The 20,771-nt window shown below is 43.7% G+C and overlaps 1 protein-coding gene across 1 annotated transcript in view; it reads right to left on the minus strand.

Moving 5' to 3' along the window:
- The window catches only part of CLCN4 (chloride voltage-gated channel 4), a 42,002-nt gene extending 21,306 nt beyond the window's left edge, over positions 1–20,696 (minus strand). Inside the window, exons 1-4 of the mRNA XM_071430556.1 lie at positions 20,561–20,696; positions 9,297–9,448; positions 8,841–8,940; positions 2,790–2,977 (exon numbers count right to left, since the gene is read on the minus strand). Coding sequence (XP_071286657.1) covers positions 2,790–2,977; positions 8,841–8,940; positions 9,297–9,440 — 432 coding nt within the window. The 5' untranslated portion in view covers positions 9,441–9,448; positions 20,561–20,696. The remainder of the gene's footprint in view (positions 1–2,789; positions 2,978–8,840; positions 8,941–9,296; positions 9,449–20,560) is intronic.
- Positions 20,697–20,771: the final 75 nt, after the last annotated feature.

Genomic DNA, 20,771 nt, shown 5'->3' on the forward strand with positions numbered 1-20,771 from the left:
GATAGGAATTCAGTCCATTGCTGGATCCAATGTCACAATCCATGGAAGACATGGGGTCCTTTCCTCTACCCTGGACATGTGTCCAGCCATCAAAACCTCCGTCCTTACACTGGACATGTGGAAGCCATCAAAAATGGGGTCCTCAGCTCCAGTGAAGCTGGACTGGGACCAAACTCAATCTGCAGAACAGGGAAAGTCCAGGTCACCAGTGACATCTGATGACCTTTTGATCTGCCAGTGAATTTGAGCTTTTGAAACTTCCTCACACCAAAAAACCCTCACACCTCCTCTTCCAAAGTAGCTCAAGAGCAGAAGGGTGAAGGATAATTGGCCGACAAAACACTGATTAGGGAAGAAAACATAGCTTGGTAGGTGTCTAATGGGCTATTATGTTTTCCATAATAATTGATAGCAAGCTTCTGCTTTGGGCTCATTTTATGGGAGCACTAGAATGGAAACATTTTTCAAGGGATGCCATAGGAAAAGTCACAATTCTCCATGAAAATGTATGTACAGGGTTTATCACAGCCATAAATTGGCAAAACCACAAGGAAGAACTGATCTAAATCTCAGTCCTCAAAATGTCAAAGTTAGTTGGCTATGACAGGAAAGAATCACAGTTATACATAAAAAAAGAAGGCATGTCAGACCAGAGTACCTTTAGGGAAACTGCTCCAAATACTTTTTCCCTAAATTGTGCTCCAATGAGCAGTGTTGTTTTATAGGGCTCTTCTGTAAATGTCAGGCACAAAGTGAAACATGGGGAAAAAACCCAGCAAAATTATTCTGAAACTCAGTCAAATTCAGTGTATTTTGATACCTCCTAAAATCCTCTACGTCTACAGGAACCATACAGCACAAAACTTGCCCATATCATAAGCCTTTTGAACAGAGGGCTTTTGAACAAAACTGAATTTTTCCTTTCCAAATTCACATTTTTATTGGGCTTTCCCTGCGATTTCAGTGTAACAGTAACAGACAGATATATTAATAATATTTACAGCCTCCAGCAGACCCTCAGGAACCCACAGATCTTAGAGGCACATTTGTTTTAGGAAAGTAACTAAAACTAAGCCAAGATGAACCTTTTCTTCTTTGTCCTACTGTGACAGTACAGCAGGAGGTGAGGAGCTCAATTTGAACACAAAATGAGTGAAGTTTCACAGTGCTCACCTGGCTGATGACTTTTCTAAAGGCCACAGCACACAACAGTCATGACTGCTGGTTTTGAGAAGCAGAAGAAAGCAATACATTTTCTCAAGGACATGCATCTTTCCTATATTCCAGCCAAAGTAACAGAATGACAAACACATGGACAGGATTTCCAAATCCCCTAATAATTTTAACAGTATCCTCTTTTTTCCCTTCCCACGTTTTGTTTTGGTCTTTGGTTTTTTTGTTTGGTTTGGGGTATTTTTATATTGTTTGTTTGTTTGGGGTTTTTTCTTTTGTTTTGGGTTTGGTTTTGGTTTTTTTTTTTTTTGTTCTCTTACATTACATCAGCCCCATGCTGTAGCTTTATATCAGAGTAATATTTCTTCACTTTCACAAAGACCCAGCCACCCCAAACATCTGTTAATGAAGACCAGGGTGAACCTAGCAAACCTCTGGCAAAGGGAAGCTCAGCACTGTGACTGGCAACCTGGCTGAGAGATTTTTGTCTCTGATCATGTGGTGAGAATATGCAGGGACAGTGAGCACCCCACTGCTTCCCCTGGGGTTAATTAGAACTAGAGAAAATTGAGCTATACATACGCACAGGCACTCCCACCTTGTACTTCTTGTCCTGTAAAGCTAAAGCAGCACTGAAGGGAGCATGAATGACACACTTGCCTGGCAATGAAGGTGTCCTTAAACACTGTCTGCAGGACCAGACAACCTCCACACTGGGGGGAAGATCTGAGACAACCATTCCAGATCACCCACCCACTCATCATATTCAGTTTTCATCAAATTCAAGTCAGAAATAAGGAAGAAGGGGGACAATAATTCTGCCAAATATTTGAGTTGTGAAGGGATCAATATTATTCAATACATTAAATAACTTAGGTTGAAAATGAAATGTGGTTTTTGGGGTTTTTTTACAGCTATTATCTGCCAAATGGAGTACAGAAAGGCTTCTTTTTATTGTTTTCAAAATGAAACTTTCACCTGTGTTGCTTTGAAACAGCGTTCTTTGTATTTAAAATTACTACAATGATTAAAAAAAAAAGTGTAAGGGAAAAAATCTGAAAATATAAGTTTTATCCAACAGCCCTGCAAATCCTTCACTCTGGTGACCCCCAGGGAGCCCACTCTTTCCCCAGATTTGGTGCTAGCTAAGTCTCTTGATGTGTCATAGAGAGACTGATTGCAAGGGATAAACAAGCAGTTCTCATGCAGCTCCCTGTATCAGAATACATAAAACCCCATCTGCAATCCCAAAAATATCCTCACAAATGTATTTGTCAGTGCTCATCTTTTTTTTTTTTTTGTCTCATAAAATTATGTTTAAAAGGAAAAAAAGAAAATGCAGCTCAGGTCCCCTGGTGATTATACTATGCATGTTATGAAACACTTTTAGTTTAATACTGATAAAAAGAGAGTGCAATCTCAGTTTTCCAGTTTCCATTGCACTGAAATCACAGGACCTCCTTCAGGTCAAGCAGATATTGCTTGTGGAAATGTCTTTTTTTGCAGTATGCTCAGTTCATTACTTTCCCTCTCAGAGCAGCTCTCTGGAGGGACCATCAGCCAGTATGAAGAAGGGCAGTGCCCGGCCTGCTGTGACCCCCAAGCTCATCCCATACCTCGGACTGGCTTACGAGCAGCTCCGACCATTTCTGCCACTGGGGGCACTTGTCCCTGTCATCGAACGTGGTTTCATTGGAGGTCCAGCAGCACTGCTCATGGCTGTACCAGAAGGCAGACAGGCAGACACCCTCCTTCAGGTCTGTCATCCAATCCACAGCTAAATCTATCACTCCAGCCAATGTACCTGGGAAAAGAAATGTGGGAAAAGAAATGCTGGCATTAAAAACAATCAAGTTGCAAGGACACTATATCTAATTTTAATAACACAATAAAAGCCATGATTTGGGTAAGCAGGCACAATGTAAGGCTGTGTTCTCACTCTGCAGAGGAGAAGCAGCCTCCCAGCAGCCTCCCAGAACCTGAAGGGGGCTTATCAGAAAGATGGGGACAGATTTTCTATCAGGACCTCTTGCAGTAGGGCAGGGCTAACAATTTTAAACTAAGAGAGGGTGATTTAGACTAAGTATAAGGAAAAATATTTTTACAACGAGGGTGGTGAAACACTGGAACAGGGAGGTGGATGCCCCATCCCTGGAAGCATTCAAGGTCAGGTTGGACAGGACAGCCTTTAACAGCCCCTTCCAACCCAAACCATTCTCTGCATCAATAAATACAAACATGCCAAAGAACTGGGGGCAATAGCAAGTTTTTCTGACCTTCAATGCTCTCTCCTAAGCTTTTATTTCAAACATTATCATTTTCATACTGACTGATGGCCAAAGAGGGGAACTATAACCAAGGTTGAGATGGGGAGGGAGGACACCGTGCAGGGTCTCTATACACACACCTGGCCGCGGGTCTCAACCTCACTGTGTATTTCAGGGGTAAGGGAGGAGAAGGATACCCATGTTTGTGCACAGCTTTACTGGTCCCAGCTCAGCAACCTTTTAGAAGGATGATTTCGTTATACATACAACATAATGCCAAATTCTGACTTATGAACTTAACAGAATGGGGTTTTTGATAAGTGTGTACAGTGATCAGCAATCTGGATATGCAGAATAAAATGATCCTTCAAGTCCTCCGTCTACCACAGCGCTTGTTTCAGCTGCTCCCCGGTAATTACACAGAGCTACAGTGACACCCGCTGGCCACCAGGCACAGACACAGGTGAACTTTGTGTCTACACAGACGCAAAGAAAGAAAATTTCTGCTTCTCTAGGTCATTCGCTCATCAGCAGTAACAACCTGCCCCAGCAGCAGCACCCTCAGAGCAGGTGGGTCCCCAGGAATGCAAGAGCAGCAGGAATGGGAGGCTGGGAGCAGCCAGAACACAGAGAGGCAGACCTATGTTCTGTCCCTATATCCATACTTTCTGGAAAGAATTCAACCACCAGCTGACAGAAGAGTCATTTAGCATTTTCCAGATCCCTCTCATATGCAATGGAAAGCAAAAGTCATCATTACTTTTACAAATACTCATTAATAAAATTCCAGGAGACTGCTAATTATTTGGAACAGAATTTATCAATGCGTATCAATGTACTGGGGAAAAAATACTTTGTAAAATGCAAACTGGTTTGGTTTTATGTTTCCAAAACTTATAGATTTGTGTCTCCTGCTAAGAATGCAATTATATGAAGCAAGGGTGGGGGCTATTCCCTTTCCCCCAGGAGCTGGGGCACTCAAGTGGGTCCAAGAGCTGGTTTATTTCATCTGGAAATAAAGTTTTCTGATGTTCATTTCTGTAAAAGAGACAGTGGGGAAAACACATTTCAAATAATTCAAGAACCCCTTTTTTCCCTACAAAGACCATAAAAACCCACGGGTTCTTCTCCCACCTTTAAGAAGGATCCTTGCCCCCACACTGGCAAGCAGTGGTGCTCAGGGTAGCAAGGAAGAATTTCTGTTGTATAAAAATAATCTGAAGCACTATACAGATATACTAGACAGGATGACACACACAAAAATAAAGGCTGCTGAAGGGAGTGATGATGTCTTTAACAATTCTTTTCCTTCATTAAGATCTTGCCTTAATTTGGTTATTCTTTTCCATTTTTCCCAAGTTTCTATGGAAACAATGAACCATCCTGCTAGATGATGATGAATCATTGCATTGCTGGCAACAGCAGCAGGCAAAGCTTCCTGCTTTTCAGTGAGCTCTAAATTCTCCTCCAACTTTCTGAAAGTTTCAGAAACAAGGAATTTTCATCTCTTGGACATGAGCACCAAATGCTGTGCCTCTTGCACCTCTTGATGGATCTTTAACATTCTCTGTAACCTTCAAAGTTTACACTTAACCATATTAAGCTGCATATTAATGCTACCTCACAAAAGGTGCAAAGGAAGACAGACTTTGGAATATGTTTCCCCAATAAAGTTAATAACCATACTGGAGAACAAACATTCAGTTTTCTAATATAAAAAGCTCACAGGCACCTCAGCACCTAAGACAATGTGCTTAATTATGCAGCTGATCTAATCCCTTTTTCCAAATTCTTAGGGATCTACATGAGGAGGAAAATGCTTTTTACTACATGCAATTTACTGCACTGGCCTTCAAGAGAAGAAATTCATAAGGAGACCCAGGATAATAATACAATAGTGAATGCTTCATCACCTATGTGACCAGAGTTAGAAGTTTTTCAAGTTCTGAATTTTTGCAACTTTAAGTGAAATTAATGCAAGTGCTAGACAGTTCAGCATCTCAAGTTCAAGCTTTTAATTTCTTGTGCTTATTTTGGCTGCCAAGACTGTAACAGAGCATAAATTTATCTCCCTGCTTCTCCCATCAAAGGAGCTGATTTTGTTTCCCCTTCCATGTAACCTCCTGCCTGGATGGAAAATAACGAAGTACTCCAAAGCCAGACAATGCTGAACTTCATTTTAGATATTAGCCTTTTACCTCTCTCCTTTTCCTTCTGTTGATGATGGCAAATTCTCCCTTTACAGTGCCCTAATGAGAATGTTGAAGACTTGCTTTGAAAAGATAGTTTTCCTCATGCACCTGTGTCAGAAAACAGCATCACCCAAGTGGTGCAGCACAGAATTACAAAGGGAATTCTTGCACATCCAGCCTCAGCCTCAGAGCATTTCAGCACTACTATAATGGCACTTTTTGTAACATAGCTTTAGAAAACACAGACACCTGATGATCTATCAAGAGCATATGTTTTCAGTTGGCCAGTAGTAAGGGTTAGGCTTAGGAACAGCCACTGGTCTGCAGGCAGGACGGGCCCAGCAAAAATTAAGAGTTCCTTAAAAACAAATGCCTAAAATTTTGGCATCCATATGTAAATTTTTAGGCTCACTCTCCATGCACTGCTCTATATGAGGAAAGCATGGAAACTCTGACTGAGACAGGCCCAGGCAGTGTTCAATATCTTTTCTAGACCATTGTGTGAACAGTCTTCACCTGAACAGTCTTCACCAAACATTTGTGGGTTTTACTGTCCCTTCCCTTTTCTCTGCAATTAGCAGGCTTTGGCTATCAAAGCCTCATTTCCAGGAGCTCCTCAGTGCCCTTCCTGCCATTTGACTGTGTCCTTTACCATCATCTCCCTCCAGCCTGATGTTCAAGGTCCTGTGGGTACTTGCCACAGATTGGAGGCAGTGAGTGGCTCTGCTCAGGCTAATTTATGTGTCCACCCTCACACAGAAAACTATGATATGATCCCAGTGGCTGCTGTTACATTCTCAATATACATTGGTGTTATCTGTAACCCTGAAGCTGGCACTGCTGTGAGCAGGAAGCCAGAGCAGAACCCCCTCCAGACATCCCTTTCCCACCTACTCTTTTCTGGGACTAACAAAGGAGGCAGGTTTGATGACAGTCCAAAACCAACAAAATACATAGATAGATAGATAGATAGATAGATAGATAGATAGATAGACAGATAGATGTATGATATGATACAGGTATCATACTGCCAAATAGGATGATCCTCTCCTTCCTGCCTCCATCAGCAATATTTTGTTTGCTTATGGCTCTGTGGTGACTAGCACTGCTGAGCCCACAAATCAACTGAAAACTAATCTGGCTAAAATCCATTTTTTCTAGCAAGTCAGAACCAATATTCACTCGTCCAAAGCAGCTACACATGCACAGAGCAACAGGGCCCAGGGACAGATGCACTGGAGAACAAGGATTGCTCCTTTTGGCCTTGTTGGATCGTGTTGGCAGTAGTGGTGCAGCCTTTTAGGAGTTCTAAAATCTGAAAGATAAAGTTTACCAAATTGATGGGATTTAGGCTTCTAGATCAGTTAACTCCATTTAAACTCCTGGGCCTGGGTAAATGACCCAAGTGCTTTTGGAAACTTGTGGAAGCCCCTGGCAGCCTCTTCCCAAGAGTCCCATCTTGCTGTCCTCCATGGCCAGCACAGGGACAGCAGGGGCACAATGCTCCCTGGGACCCTGATGTCCTGAGCACTGCTGCTGCCACTTCTCCCTTTCTCTCCCACTCCTTGCCATGCTTTCTGCTTGCTTCTGGTAATGCCTGGACCCAGCTGCTCAAGGGTTCACCCAGGGTCCATCCACAGAGCCAGGCCGCTCCCCTTGGAGCAGGAGTAGCTTCTGCCTGTTCAGCAGAGCAGGGGTCATGGGGGAGCCAGGCTGGTCCATGCAAGCCCATCTGATCATACAGATGCCACTTTCTTCTCTGAACAAGCAATATTTTACAAAGAGAGGAAAACAACACAAAGTGCCTCTTGACTGCACCACCATCTCCTCCCTCCCCAAATCTGGTTAAGATACCTGACTAATCTGATTTGATTCTCTGAGGTAAAACATGTTGGTCTGCACCCTTGTTGTTGGAAAGGTTGCAAAAGCTGCCAGATCTCAGCTGTAGCTGACCCTCAACCCCCATTCCCAGGCTGGGCATATCAGTGTTAGGGCTTATCAGAGGACAGTGACTCTGGCTTTTAACAGCCTTGAGGATTTCAGCAAGAGGTTTCATTGCAAATTAGAACTGAATAAAACCTTCTGGGAAGTTTATACTAAAATGGGAATGTGTGCATGTTTACCACATTCTTTGTATGAGGGGAGGATTACTGAGGTCACTAGAGCCCTCAAGGGCTTGCTCTAACTTCATTTGCAGGCAGAATTCTTCATCCCAGATGAGACCAACCCTGGCCTTCAGGCAGGACTCAGCAGCCCTGTAGTACACAATCTATCTGACTCTTCCCATCTCACTCTCCCAACCAACTTTATATGGAAACAATTACATGTCTATGAAATCACATAATTTGCCAAACACGTCACTTCAGAAATGTTTTCTCAAGAACTTTACCAGTGCTTCTGAAGCTCCTAACAACTGTAATGGACATATTAACTTGACAGATGCTGAGCAGGAAATTCCCATCACCCCCTGGAAACTGGGAAACTTCACATGGTGCTTTCACCAAGCAGCATGACATAGGAGCACCCTGACATCACTGAAAAAGCATAAAAAATGGCAGCTGTCTGAGCTGGGTCAGAGAAGTGGAGCTTTCCAAGCAGGAAGATGTGCTAAACTGAGGAGAAGACAGGAACAATTGAGGAAATTAATGAATTTGCCATGTGAGTTTGAGCAGGCTGCTGAATATGTAATGTCTGTCTGGCCTGGAAGCAGATCTGAACCCAAGTCTGAATCTGTATTTTGCCTTCATGCATACATAAAGAAGATAACCCAGAGGAAATAGCAGTTTATAAAGCCCCCCTTTGAGTGTCCACAACCAATATTTTCCCCACATCATATTTTTGACTTGCAGAATTAAAGTGATGACAAGAAAAAAAATCCTAAAAATAAAATTGACTTCTGCAAAGCGAAGATTCAGAAAGTCAAAGCAGCCCATTGAGTTATGAAGCACTCAAATGCAGATTTCCCAAAGCAATAGAAAAATCCCTCTGATGGTGAAAACATTTTTTCCAGGTCAGCACTCAAAAGAAGACTTTGCAAGGGGGTATTTTTATTTAGAATCATAACTGCATGAATGCAAAGTTGTCTTTCTAGCTTAAAAACAAAAAACATCAATGAAGAGAGACAATGAAGTACAAAGAGAAGCAGATGGTGGTGCAGCAGCTGGAGTGAGATGCTTCAGGCACAGCTGCAGCACTAACACATACATACCTGCCAGTAGTCCTATGAGAAGCATCACAACCCATCCTGACCAGGCATCCAGCAAACTCTTGATGAACTCCCATATGGATTCTTTACTTTTGCTTGTAATCTGAAATTAAACACACATGTAGATGTGCTGTTGATTCAGGTTGACAGTGTTAGAGTACAAAGTTTAAAATAATTAAACTCCTAAATGGCACATAACATTTCTCTACTCCCTACTTCCTTCAGTCCTAATAATTTATTCAGAGATGCTCAGCTCATTAAGTTGCAGCAGCCCTTTCATACTTACAAACTCAGGACATCCCATGTCCATATATTTAAAAGTTCTCCTCAACCCATCCCACATCTACATGTTTAGAAGTTCTCCTCAAGTCATGCAAGAAGGTAGGAAGCAGTAACTTTGGAAAACCACTGCTTTTGTCAGTGCCAGGATGGCTGTGGCCCAGGCTGTGACACCGGTACCTTGCGGTGGCGGTCCGTGTCACGCGATTTCTCCCGCAGCCAGTCGATGGTATGGAAATCCTCGTAAGTCCCAACATCAGGAAAAGGCTCATCCAGAAAATCCATCAGGTTGCCTGAACCATTCATGTCTCCTGCATTGACCATATTAGGATCTGTGTGTAGAGGAAAAGCAAGTTTGTCAATAAATTCAAGCAGCTTTGTCAGGCATTTCAGAACCAAGTTTTCTAAATACCTCCACAAGCCAGGAAGTCAAGACAGCATGAGCAGTAGTCCTGGGCAGCACACACAAACTCTTCATATTTGCTTTTAAGAAAGCAGAGGGAGAAATATCCGCCACATATCCTACTAAAGCACAAGAGGAAATAAAAGATACCTGTCCCCAAACTAAAACAAACAGTTAGAAGAGGCATTTGATGGGAACTTGGATGAGAGCACGTTGGAGTATAAGAATGTCTGTTCCAGCAAGGTGGTCTGTTCAGGGACATTGGAATAAGATGGGCAAAGGAGGAGAAACCAGAATCAAGATATACAAGAGACACAAACCTGACAGAGCAAACATGAAGAACATGAGCAGAAACAGACCTCACCACTCACACTAATTGGAGAGCTACTGTGTGTGTGCCTCTGGGATACAGGCTCAGCTGCTGGCTCAATCTGCACATAAGAAAGTGGCAGCCAGGTCCAGGAGGGCTCCAGCAGCTGGGCAGGGGTCCTGGGCTGGGACTGGAGGAGGCAGCTGTGCACTTCTACATCACTTAACAAAGTGTTGTTCTAAAGAGCATTAGTCCCACACATCCTAAAAGAGATGCCTGGGAAATAGTGTTTTCCAGGGAATACCTAGGGTTTGTAATTTGAAATGGTATGTCTAAAAAAAATCTATTATCATGGAGTTACAAGGGAAAAACAGGAAAACACCCATAAGAATGGGGATATACACAGACTTTAGGGGTTGTATAGAACAGATCCTGCAGAGCCTGTAGCTCCTTGATTGACACAAGGTAACTTTTGCTGGTCACTGATGAGGCCAGGCCAGCACAGCACCAATGACTGCTGCCCACTTTGTTTCACCAGGTATAGAAATGGGAATTTCACAAGAATTTGAATCTTTGAAACTGTGAGGAAATTTCCTAACTCTGTAATTGGAACAGGCAAAAATGTAGCAGATAAGCTTTTAGTGGACTGTCCTGATACTCTGTTCAGCTGTCTTTACTTGGTGTCTTTTTTCTTCCCCTCTCCTCATTTTCATCTGTCTTACTTGAAATCCCACTGGGTAATTTTTTTGCCTTAGTGGGGACTTCAGCAATGTAATAAGTATGAATACTCAGCTTTGTCAGTCTCTGCTCTCCACTGTGTAGGGTTTTTGGGTGACACAGACAATGTGCTGAGCACAAGCAGCTGAGAAAAGCATTATCTTACAGGCAACCAGCAGGTCACCATTATACCATTAAGAGAAGCCCTTTCAAATGCAGAAATCAAGTAATCTCCAAGCACCACGGCTTGGAGATGTGTTTGTCTGAAAGAGAATCTTAGTGAATCACAGCCTGGGGAAGGAAACTCAATGCAGAGCAGGTGTCCCATGCAGCGCTGCAGAGCACAAATGAGCTGCCACAAAGTTTGGGTGATTTAAAAAGCAGAAGTTAAGAAGAGCAGCAATGGAGAGCAGGAATCCTTCGCCAAGCAGGTGAGAGCACGATCCCACGGTGGCTGAGTGAAACGGGAATCTGAAGGGGGATGAGTGCCTGCCTACAGGAGCTGAAGCTGCAGGGGGATGCTGAGCCCAGCGTCTCCCACGAGGACTGGAAAGGGAAGCTGAAATGAGGTGAAAGGATTAGACCATGCTATTACTTTGTAGCATTGTGATACTTTGCAGATCATTTGCTTCACCCAGTTCTTCCTGTTATAGATGGATGAGATGATTGGCTCTCGCAGTTAAAAGATAGCTATTGTGTGAATATTAAGAAAAGCTTTAGTGCTGCATAGTTATGTTATTGTAGTTTAGATGTCCTCTGTTCTCCCCATGGTTCCCTTTCCCTGCTGTATTGCTGCCATCAGACAGCCGGGGCTGTCCAGCACAGGTACAAAGGAGCTGCACATGTGTCCCCTGCATGGGGCAGCTGGGAATGGAAAAGCTTGGGGGTGCTCAGGGGGTGCAGCATGGCAACACCTGACCTCCAATCAGGTCACAAGAAAGCAGTCTGCACTGATAAATGGCAAAGAAGAGCTGAGTGACAGACTTTGGGAGGGGCCAGGGCTGGCTGGTGCAACCCCAGGGGTATAAAGGACTGGGCATCCATCTTGAACATGAACCAGATGCGTGGTGTGCACAAGGGGGAGTTCCCAGCACTGCAGCTTTTTCCTTATGTAGTCCTTTGTGGTATTTTTGTTAAGGTTTAATAAAGCTTTTTAGATTTTCCAAGTGAGCAGTTGTTTCTCACATTTCCATACAGCAAAGAAGGACCTGTAAAGAACGTGCAGCTCAGACTGTCTGCCTGCACAAGGCAGCACCCTCTGCTAAATAAACAAACTTCTGGAAACTGAAAGCATTGGCAAGTTTTCCTTCATACCACAAGAAAATTACCCATCATGCTAGTTATATCATGTAAAAAATAGCTTTTTAAGTATATTGTCAATGCCCAGCACATGACAGTATTGTGATGGATAATACCAGGCCAGGCCACAAGTATGTAGGATAATTACAATCTCAGTCTGAATCTATCCCAAAAATACGTGCTACACAACATGTCCAAGGAGAGGAAAAATGTGCTAGAAACCACAGGGCCATGGAAGACTAAGAAAACAAACAAACTTTGAACTCAAGGTACCACACCAGTACCTGGGAATTGCAGTGAACTGGATGATTGCCAGCCTAAAGTTCACTTCAGGTACTAGGCTTTTGAAAGCAGAGATGTGATATCAGATTATGCAAAACAAATTTTAGTAAATAAAACCTAGCTACAGCACTTTTGAACTGAGTACTACAGAGTTTCCATCTTATATCCTATCACCAAGCACTATAAGTATCCCTTTCTTTCTCTCTCATTTTACCTTGGCATCTGTAATAATTTACAAGGTTTATTTCAGGATGAGCTAACTTGCCCTCTGAGTGAAGCTTGCAGAGATGATCTCAGTTCTGTCAGCAGAACTGGAGCCTTACAGCAATCAATCAGTTAGAGATATTTTAATACACATAAATTAAGGGCAAATTAACCTCATCCAAACATGAATTATAGCCAGGAGTACTGCAGCAATACACCCCAATGATGGCAAAAGCATGAACAGCCATGGTGCTGGTTGTCTCATCTGGCATGAGAAATCTGCACTATAGCCAGGACACTAAAACCTAGACTCCTTTCACAGCTGATGACAGGAAATGAACTATTTACATTAGAATGAAAGAGGTGACTTCCCAGAAGGGATAATTCCTGTTTATTGATCAGAAAGAGATGTCAAAGGTAGACATCTTCTAATCTGGTCTAATGAGTGCAACACTACCAGTTCAAAAGAAAGCATTGCAATACCATGACATGCAGAATTAGTTACAAATGCAGCTCCTCAGACCTGAGCATCTGAGAGATTTGGATGCTCTGACAGAGCTTATTGTACACAATGAAAGGTGTTCAGTCTTTCTGAGGAATTGTCTAACATTTGTATTTTGTCCTTTCACTGTTCCATGAGTTAGACAACTTTGCTGTCCTTTCCACTACATTTGCAGATGCTGATGCAACATAATTTGTGCAAGGGCTGCTTCCTGCCTAGTCTTTTCCTAATAATTTCTGGCATTTCACCAGCTTTTCCTAGGCAGACATCCAACACTAAGCAATCTGCTGTGACTCCTTGAGAGACAGTGGCCAGTTTGGAGCCCATCATTCTGTAATCTCTTAGGGACATTTTCCCCTTTATCCACTTTGAATTCCATCAGCCATTTTATTCCCTACAATACAGTGGAGAGCCTTAGCAGTGAGCACTCATTTTTAATAACTAGCTTACAGTATCTACAACTGAACACTGTGTGTCAACAGTCTGCTTTAATAATTGCAAACAAGTTCTTTCTAGAAACTGAACTAGAAAAGAAACCTGACTGAACCACAGTCTCTGGAACTCACAGGGTTCTGATTAGCAGACTTCCCTGGATTTAGACCCATGCCAGACTACTGTGATCCTGTAGATGCAGCAGTCCTGGCAGGGACTGAGTCACAAATCAAAAAAGGCCACAGAGCTGGACTGACAATTGTGCCTCCTGATAGAGATTTTCCTGGCTGCCACATAACCTTAGACATCTTCCAGAAATCTTGGGCCAGATCAACCTGATGGTCAGTCCCTGACCTCCCAGCCAGCTGTGCTTGGTGCACAGTACTCTGAAGCCAGAATGAGTTAGTTACCCTACAAATATCAGAGGAGCTGTATGAGAGCAAGCTGGAAGTAAGGGTCCAAATATCAGCCTGTTAAGCTTTATGACTGTGGGAAACCAGATCATTTTTGAACACTTAAGGAAAGCAAAGATTCATGCAAACAAACTAGAAAAGCCAGGGTGCAAACACAGGGAGCTGCTGATGGACCAGAACACACCAACAAGCACAGCTGGTACTACATAGACACAAGATCTCGTTACATTTACTCCCTTTTTGTTATTTTCTAAAGAAGCAAAAGGTAGTAGTATTATCATATTTAGGATCACTTTTTTCTCTGCAAGTCTCACAGTGAGTAAACTCTTCACTTGACTTTGATCAGTTTGTTGCTAAGTTTTAGAGAAGAGCAATAAATCACATTTACAGTGAAAATGCTGACAAACTCAACTTTAGAGCACTGTTACAGCACGTGCAAACGTAAAGGCACAGCTAGAAGAGCTCTATCCGTGAATTGACATTCTAGGTAGTATGCTGACTGACTGATCAGACATGAAATGTATCTGACATGGCAAGCACAGACCAAAACATCCCATGGTTCAAAGAGGCTGAAAAGTATCCTGATGGAAAACAACGAGCTGAACACTCATCAAAGGAAAACTCTTGGCCCTGGCCTATTGCTCCTAGACATGCTAGTTCCATGCTAAGTTCTCCTCATCCTGTTTTCTGTTTTAATTGGATACATTGCACTGAGGCAGGCAGTATGATTTTTAATGCAATTCCAACAAGTTTCAAGTTACTTTCAACAGATCACAGTTACTGAATTACTTCAACACTTCAAATGTTTCTAGCAGACAAACGTTCACCTACATGCTTTGCTGTTTTCCTTGAAGTGGGGGGATGCTATGTGACACAGACAGGATGCAGGCAGCAAAGGATACCTCTCTTCTGCTGTGGCATAAGGAATAAGTGAGCCTTGCAAGGGGCTGGGAAAAGAAAGCAAAAGCCTAAATGCCAATTGCAAGTTTCTCAATTCACATTTGGAGTGTCTTTTTAAGGGTGTTCAAAGCATCACCTGTTCCATCTCTAACAAATGTCTCATGTGTTAGCCAACACACCAAAGGAGATCACAATGTGCCTCAGGGCTTCTCTATGCTCTAGTACCAACACATCCACTGTGACAAAACAGAGGAGATCCCACTCCAGACACAAAGATTTCCAATCCTGACTCCACCAGAGCTGAGCCCACCACTCACCTGAATTGCTGGTGAGATGAGATGTGTTCATGTGCATGACATGGCAGCAGTTACTGCAATACTGAAGGGTTGTGGGGGCTGTGAAAGTCCCTGGGATTCATTTTCTGTAGTAGTCAGTAATGAACAATGCAATTTTATTGGCAATCCTCACATTGGCAGTCCCTTTGCACATGCAGGTGGTTTGTCACTCTGTGTCCCTAATATTTGTGTTGACTGCTGCAAGGACCAGGAGTGGTGGCCCAGCCTCATGGCCTTATCTGCTCAAAGGGATCTGTCAGGCAAAGGCATCTCCTCCTGAGAGCTGGGTGCTCTGCCAGCATCCATCCATCCCCACTCCCAAGGAATTCAGACCCATCACAGAGGTGGACACAGAGCACTCTCCTCACAGGGCCTGAGTCCAGGCAAACAGGCCAGTGCTGCCAGCAGAGTGAGCTGAATCACAGAACCAGGGAATGCTCAGGTTGCAAGGGCTCAGAAGGAGCCCTAAGAGGGTAAGGCTGAGGGAGAAAGTTCCTAGAGCTGAGCACAGTTACACCACAGGTCTCCAGCACCACCTGGCCAGAGAAAATGGGCCTGACAGCTGAGGAGGCAGTGAGCAAGATTATTAACAGGGTCACCATGAAAGGCATACATGAAAAGTACATGATTATGTCTTTTGTGGAGGGGTCAGAGACTGAGCTCTGCTTAGTCGAGAAGAGACCAAGGAAGGCCAAGGTGGTGTGGATGTTATTCCCCTTCCACCACCTGCCAGGTAGAAGATGATTTAGAAATGGCAATGTGTGATATAGGAGACAGGGAAACAGTTATCAAACATTCTTCTCAACAAGAAGATGCTGTGAGGTGGTGATTTTACAAAGAAGAAGTTTTCAGCTAAAGCAAGCAGGCTGAATCCCCAGCAAGTTAAATGGGTCATTTTCTATAGGTTGAAAAATATTTACAGGCAATTTAAGATTATTCAATTTAGAAGCTTCAGACTGAACAAGCCAAACAAGTTATTGACCTTCTGTCTTAATGATGAAGTATATAAAAAGGTGTTAAAATGGCCTTGAACCAGAGTAATCAAGTTCAGACTCCTGGAAAAAGCAGAAAATGCTGAATCCATTTACAGCCTCTTTTTTGGAACATAATATGGGAAAAAATTCCCTATAAATTGAGAAAATATAGAGGAAAGACAAGATTTTTAAATTGGCAAATGCCTTTCCTACAATTCAGGGACTAATTGCACAGCCTCCAAACACAAGTAAATAGCTCTGCAAACCCTCAGTTTCTCACCACACTAGCACAGGCAGGCTGCAGTATCAGAAACAGTACAGTCAAATATTGCAGTGTTTTATTGTATGGCCCCACCACCACATATTGTGGAGTTTCCAGCTATGATAGTGTGGTCAAGTTAAATACAGTCACATCTTTGATGTGCAGCTTTACCCTGAATAACCTCCATGGAAAAAATTACGAAGCCACAGCAGAGCTCAGAAAACACAGGGCACCAGATCACAGGGGAGAGGGCCTTGGAGAGAAGAGAAAGGCAGGAGGGAACGTTTGGGATAAAGGGCAGAAAACTGAGCACTCCTCTGACCAAAGCACAGCCTTCAGCTGCCCCCCTCAGCCACCAGCAGAGAACAGAGCACAGGCAAAGGGAGGCTCAGGGTGACATGGGTGGGAGCTGATATCCAGCCACCAGGGCTTCCCAGCCTTCCCTCACAGCCAAACTCCCTCTTCTCCTTTTCTCCTCCATTCTCTTCCTCAGGGGTAAACCACACCCCAACATCCCACCCCCTGCTCCTTCCCACGATGACTATCCCTCTAGAAAACAATTTCTTTTGGTATGAAATACCATGTGCCTGCTCCCCCTTTAAGTTTTCTTGGAAAGTCTGAGCAAAATTAGTTCAGCTGCTCAGTTATGTCAGAAAAGGGGGAAAAAATCCCAGCTCTTTCCCTGCAAGGTCCAAATGGAATTTTTGCCAAAACTGGCTCTATATAAAAAAATGTTAAACTCACATCTCTGTTTCCAGTGAATCTTAAAGGTCCCTCCTCCAATAAATTTACTTGTTAGTGCAGATGTTGAGGCTGTGGAAAAAGCAGGAGGGAAGCATCACTGCCTCTGGAATACTCATCTGCAGTTTTGAAACTGAGCTGAAACATCTCTATTAAAGGATGCTCTGATGCTAACAGCCCAGAAGTTTGGGCAGATGAGCCTCATTAACTGTATCAACCCCACACCCCCTTACTTCTTGAAGAAAACAAGATATGATTAGGTAAAACACTGGAAGCCTTCAACTTCTGGGTAAGAAACTACATTTCAGGAGAGAGGACACCCTGGAAACCAGCCCTAACAGTATAGGAGCATGTATGGTTTCTATTCTTGGTTTCCCTCAAGTCCCCTTCACAAAAAAGAGGGAGAATTTCCCTTCTGAACCCATGGTTTTTACTGCCACAGAGCTCTAATCCACCTCTGAAGAGTCAGGGGTGCTACAGGGTTTTCCTCTTCATGTCAGACACAGCTGAGCTTTGCAGCACCAGATTTCCAGTGCTGCTCTTTGCCTCTTCGTTCAGAAAATTTTAAGATTAAGGGGGAAAACCAGGTTTGGAACTGCAAAAAGAAAAATTGAATGTGTTCAGAGAGAGCAGAGTTGCACTGTCAGGAGGGAGGTGCCCTGGTACACAGTTACTCCTAACCTCTCTTTCCTGAAATGGGATGTTCAATGGCATTCAAGGCATCTCTCACTGAAAACCTTTTTGAGCCTTCAGCTTGAAATAAAACTGATAAACCCACACTGGGAAAGCCATTCATCTGTTCTAGCATGTCACTTGTTGTGATTTGGGCAGAGGCTGTGATCATTTTTACACAGGAGGGTGGGTGATGTTTTCCTGCTCACAGAGCACTGGCTTTCACTGCTGCCCTTGATGCCTATGGGCTGCACAGCTACAGACAAATGATTTCATTCCCTAAGAGCAAGCTTCTGCAAGATGGGGAGACCCTTTCCTTGGGGTGATGCTTAAGAGCAAAATGTTCAAAGTGTTTTAGGATCAGCACCCTCATGTAACCCTGCCAGAATAGTCTCTTCTTTGACATTAATAATCATGTGTGAATTTTTTAGTTTTGCCAGGCTAGAGATGAAGAAAGCTGAAAAAAAAACAACACCTGGTGTGTATGTATGCACACACAAAAAATGAATTAAGACACTTTCTCTACAACTTCTCACAAAGAGGAAAAATTAACAAACACCCCACACCCCTGTTGGGTACCCTGAAAGCTGCAGAGTGGTGGCAAAAGCAACCAGGAAAAGGACTGGGACCTCTGGGCACCACAACCCTTTTGAGAGCACCATGCTGAGCTAGGAGCTGTTCAGGCCTGAGAGAGGCTGAACATGACACAACACCAAACTTCAACACAAGCAAGGTGCCTCTGGGCTGTGGAGGAGCCTGGGGCTGGGAGCATCCCCTTTTCCCTGCTATAGCACCTGGCTACAGTCACAATCCTGCTCACTTTGCTCCCCAGGTCAGCAAACCACAGTTTCATGATGAAGCAGTTCCCAGCCCCAGAGGTTACAGTGCTCCAGAGGAGCCTGTTCTGTTCAGGCAGATAGGAAGTTCTCTAACCCAGGGTCAACACTCTCCACCTCCTCCTCCTCTGGTCCCTGTTTAAAAGCTTCCAGCCACTACCTTTAAAAAGGTACAAGGTGTGTAAGAGAGGCCCCTATGGGCACAGGGGCTGAGCACTCTTGCAGCCATGTGCTGGAGCCCTGGCATGACACCCCAGTGCTGCCAGGGAGAGCCCCTGCCAGCTGGGGATGACCCCTGGATCCCCCTTTTATGCTAAGCAACTCTTAGAGCACTTAAATCCTTGATTTCCGAAGGCCTGCAGCACACATACCAGGCTGGTGCCCTTCTTCCTGCACAGAAGATGTCTGACTCAAACTGGGGGAGCAGGAGATCCCCTGCCTGGCACACATTTCCACAGGATCCAGAGCAGGGGGGAACCCCTCACACCTGTAGAACCCGAGCGTGGCAGCCCCGCTGTGCTCCTTGCACAGGCAAAGAGCCAAGTGCCAGTGATCCTGGTGGGCAAGGGCACAGCCTGGCTCACAGCCAGGGCTGGAGAGAACTGAGCCAGCCTGGACTCCAGAGGGATCCAAGGAGAAGAAACCCAGCATTGGCACTGACAGGATGCAATTTCCCCCCCGCCCCCATCACCTCATGCAGCAACAGGTTTGTATTTCTATTGCTTTAGAGGCTCAGCCTTGAAAAGACAGGAGAGGTTCTGTTGGAGAAAAATAAAATTGGAATTTATTTTTCTTTTTAGTTTGGAAAAAACATTGTAATTTTGTACTTCAATAATTCATTATCTACTTTTCACTCCCACCACACCTTATTTTCTGATCCTGACACAACTGCATACCTGATCCCTGGAACCCAGAATTCACCCCTCCCTAGGATGTACAATCTGCTTCAGCACAGGCGATCCAAAATATCCCCCCTTAATGTATGGGTGAGCACACAGAGATTCTAGGTGTGCCAAATTTTCACATTTTTTCAATAGTGGGAACAAATTATTTGAACAAAGAACAGGATTTAGAAGAATAAAAAAAAAACTTCCTGTAGACCAGGAGTAAAAAGTCACCTGACTCTCTGCCTGATGAAGCTGCAGCTTAGTCATCCTTGGTTCTCTGGCAAAGGCACAGAATTATTTATCACAATTCTTTAAAAAATATATAATTTTATTTTCTGACTAGTATTAGCTCAAAATTAGTTTCTCACACCCTAACATTTGTATTAGAATAAAGCTTTTAAACAATTAAAAATTTTAAAACACTAAAATATACTTTAAAAGCTATACAGAAAAAAGCCCCACAGGAGAGTCACCATTTTTTTCCTTTAGAGATATATATTCATGTATTTGTACAGAGCACATAATTAAATATCCACACCAGGAAAACAGACTCTGGACTTTGCTTCCACAAATATTTCCGAAAGCACAATTTGCCTGGGATTTTTCAGCCTTTTGGTGATCAGCATTTTGCAAAGGAGCAAAAAATCTGCTTGTCGTCTACTACATTCTTTTTGGAAAAGGATTTTTCACATTTATATAGGGCAAGGAAAAACTGACCTTTTACTACAGCAAATTATGCAGGAAACCTGTCGGACTAGGTGCTTTGAAACCACATCAGCAAAAATTAACAATAAAGGAAAAGCCTCTTTTCCCACATACACCTCTTAACCCCTCAAGCAAGTTAATCCTCATTCCTTTATAAGCTTAGACACAACAGCAACTTCCTTTAAGCATCCAGGGGGAAAAAAAAAAGGCAGGGGATGCAAGCAGAACACTATTGCTGCTCTCTTTGCACGACTGAATGATGATGGCTGCTCACGTAAATACAGAATTCCGCAGACACCCGAAGGAGCCATCGGAAAGTACAGGGAACAAAGGGCCTCCTTTAGCTATAAAGCTCCATCTGGCAGCATTTTTACAGAAGGTGCCAGCCGGGAGATCAGCACAGAGCCAGCAGGCAGCCTCTGCACCTGCGAACCCTCTGCTTGCAGAGGAAATGTGCTGCTTCATTTTCCAGCAGAAAGTCTGCCCGACGGAGCCGGGGCTCTACGACTGCAGCACAAGAGCAACTGGCAAATTATTTTTTTTTTTTTTTCGAAGAATTATGTTGCTTACCTGCAATGCAACATCATTTAGGCCAATCCCAGTGATTTTAATAGCATCCTTCCTCGGGTGGTATGGCTGCAGCAGCAGTGATGTCATGGGGAGGAAGCAGTAACAATCATGTGACTGCATCCTCCGTCTATAGGATATGGGCTCAGGCACACGCACCAGCTGCAATCCTGCGGGATTAGACCGCAAGCCTCTTTACCCTGCCCCGCCTGCT

The sequence above is a fragment of the Agelaius tricolor genome, unplaced genomic scaffold, assembly GCF_023055355.1.
Source record: "Agelaius tricolor isolate 1412-34295 unplaced genomic scaffold, bAgeTri1.0.p SCAF_7, whole genome shotgun sequence".
NCBI classification, from domain to species: domain Eukaryota; kingdom Metazoa; phylum Chordata; class Aves; order Passeriformes; family Icteridae; genus Agelaius; species Agelaius tricolor.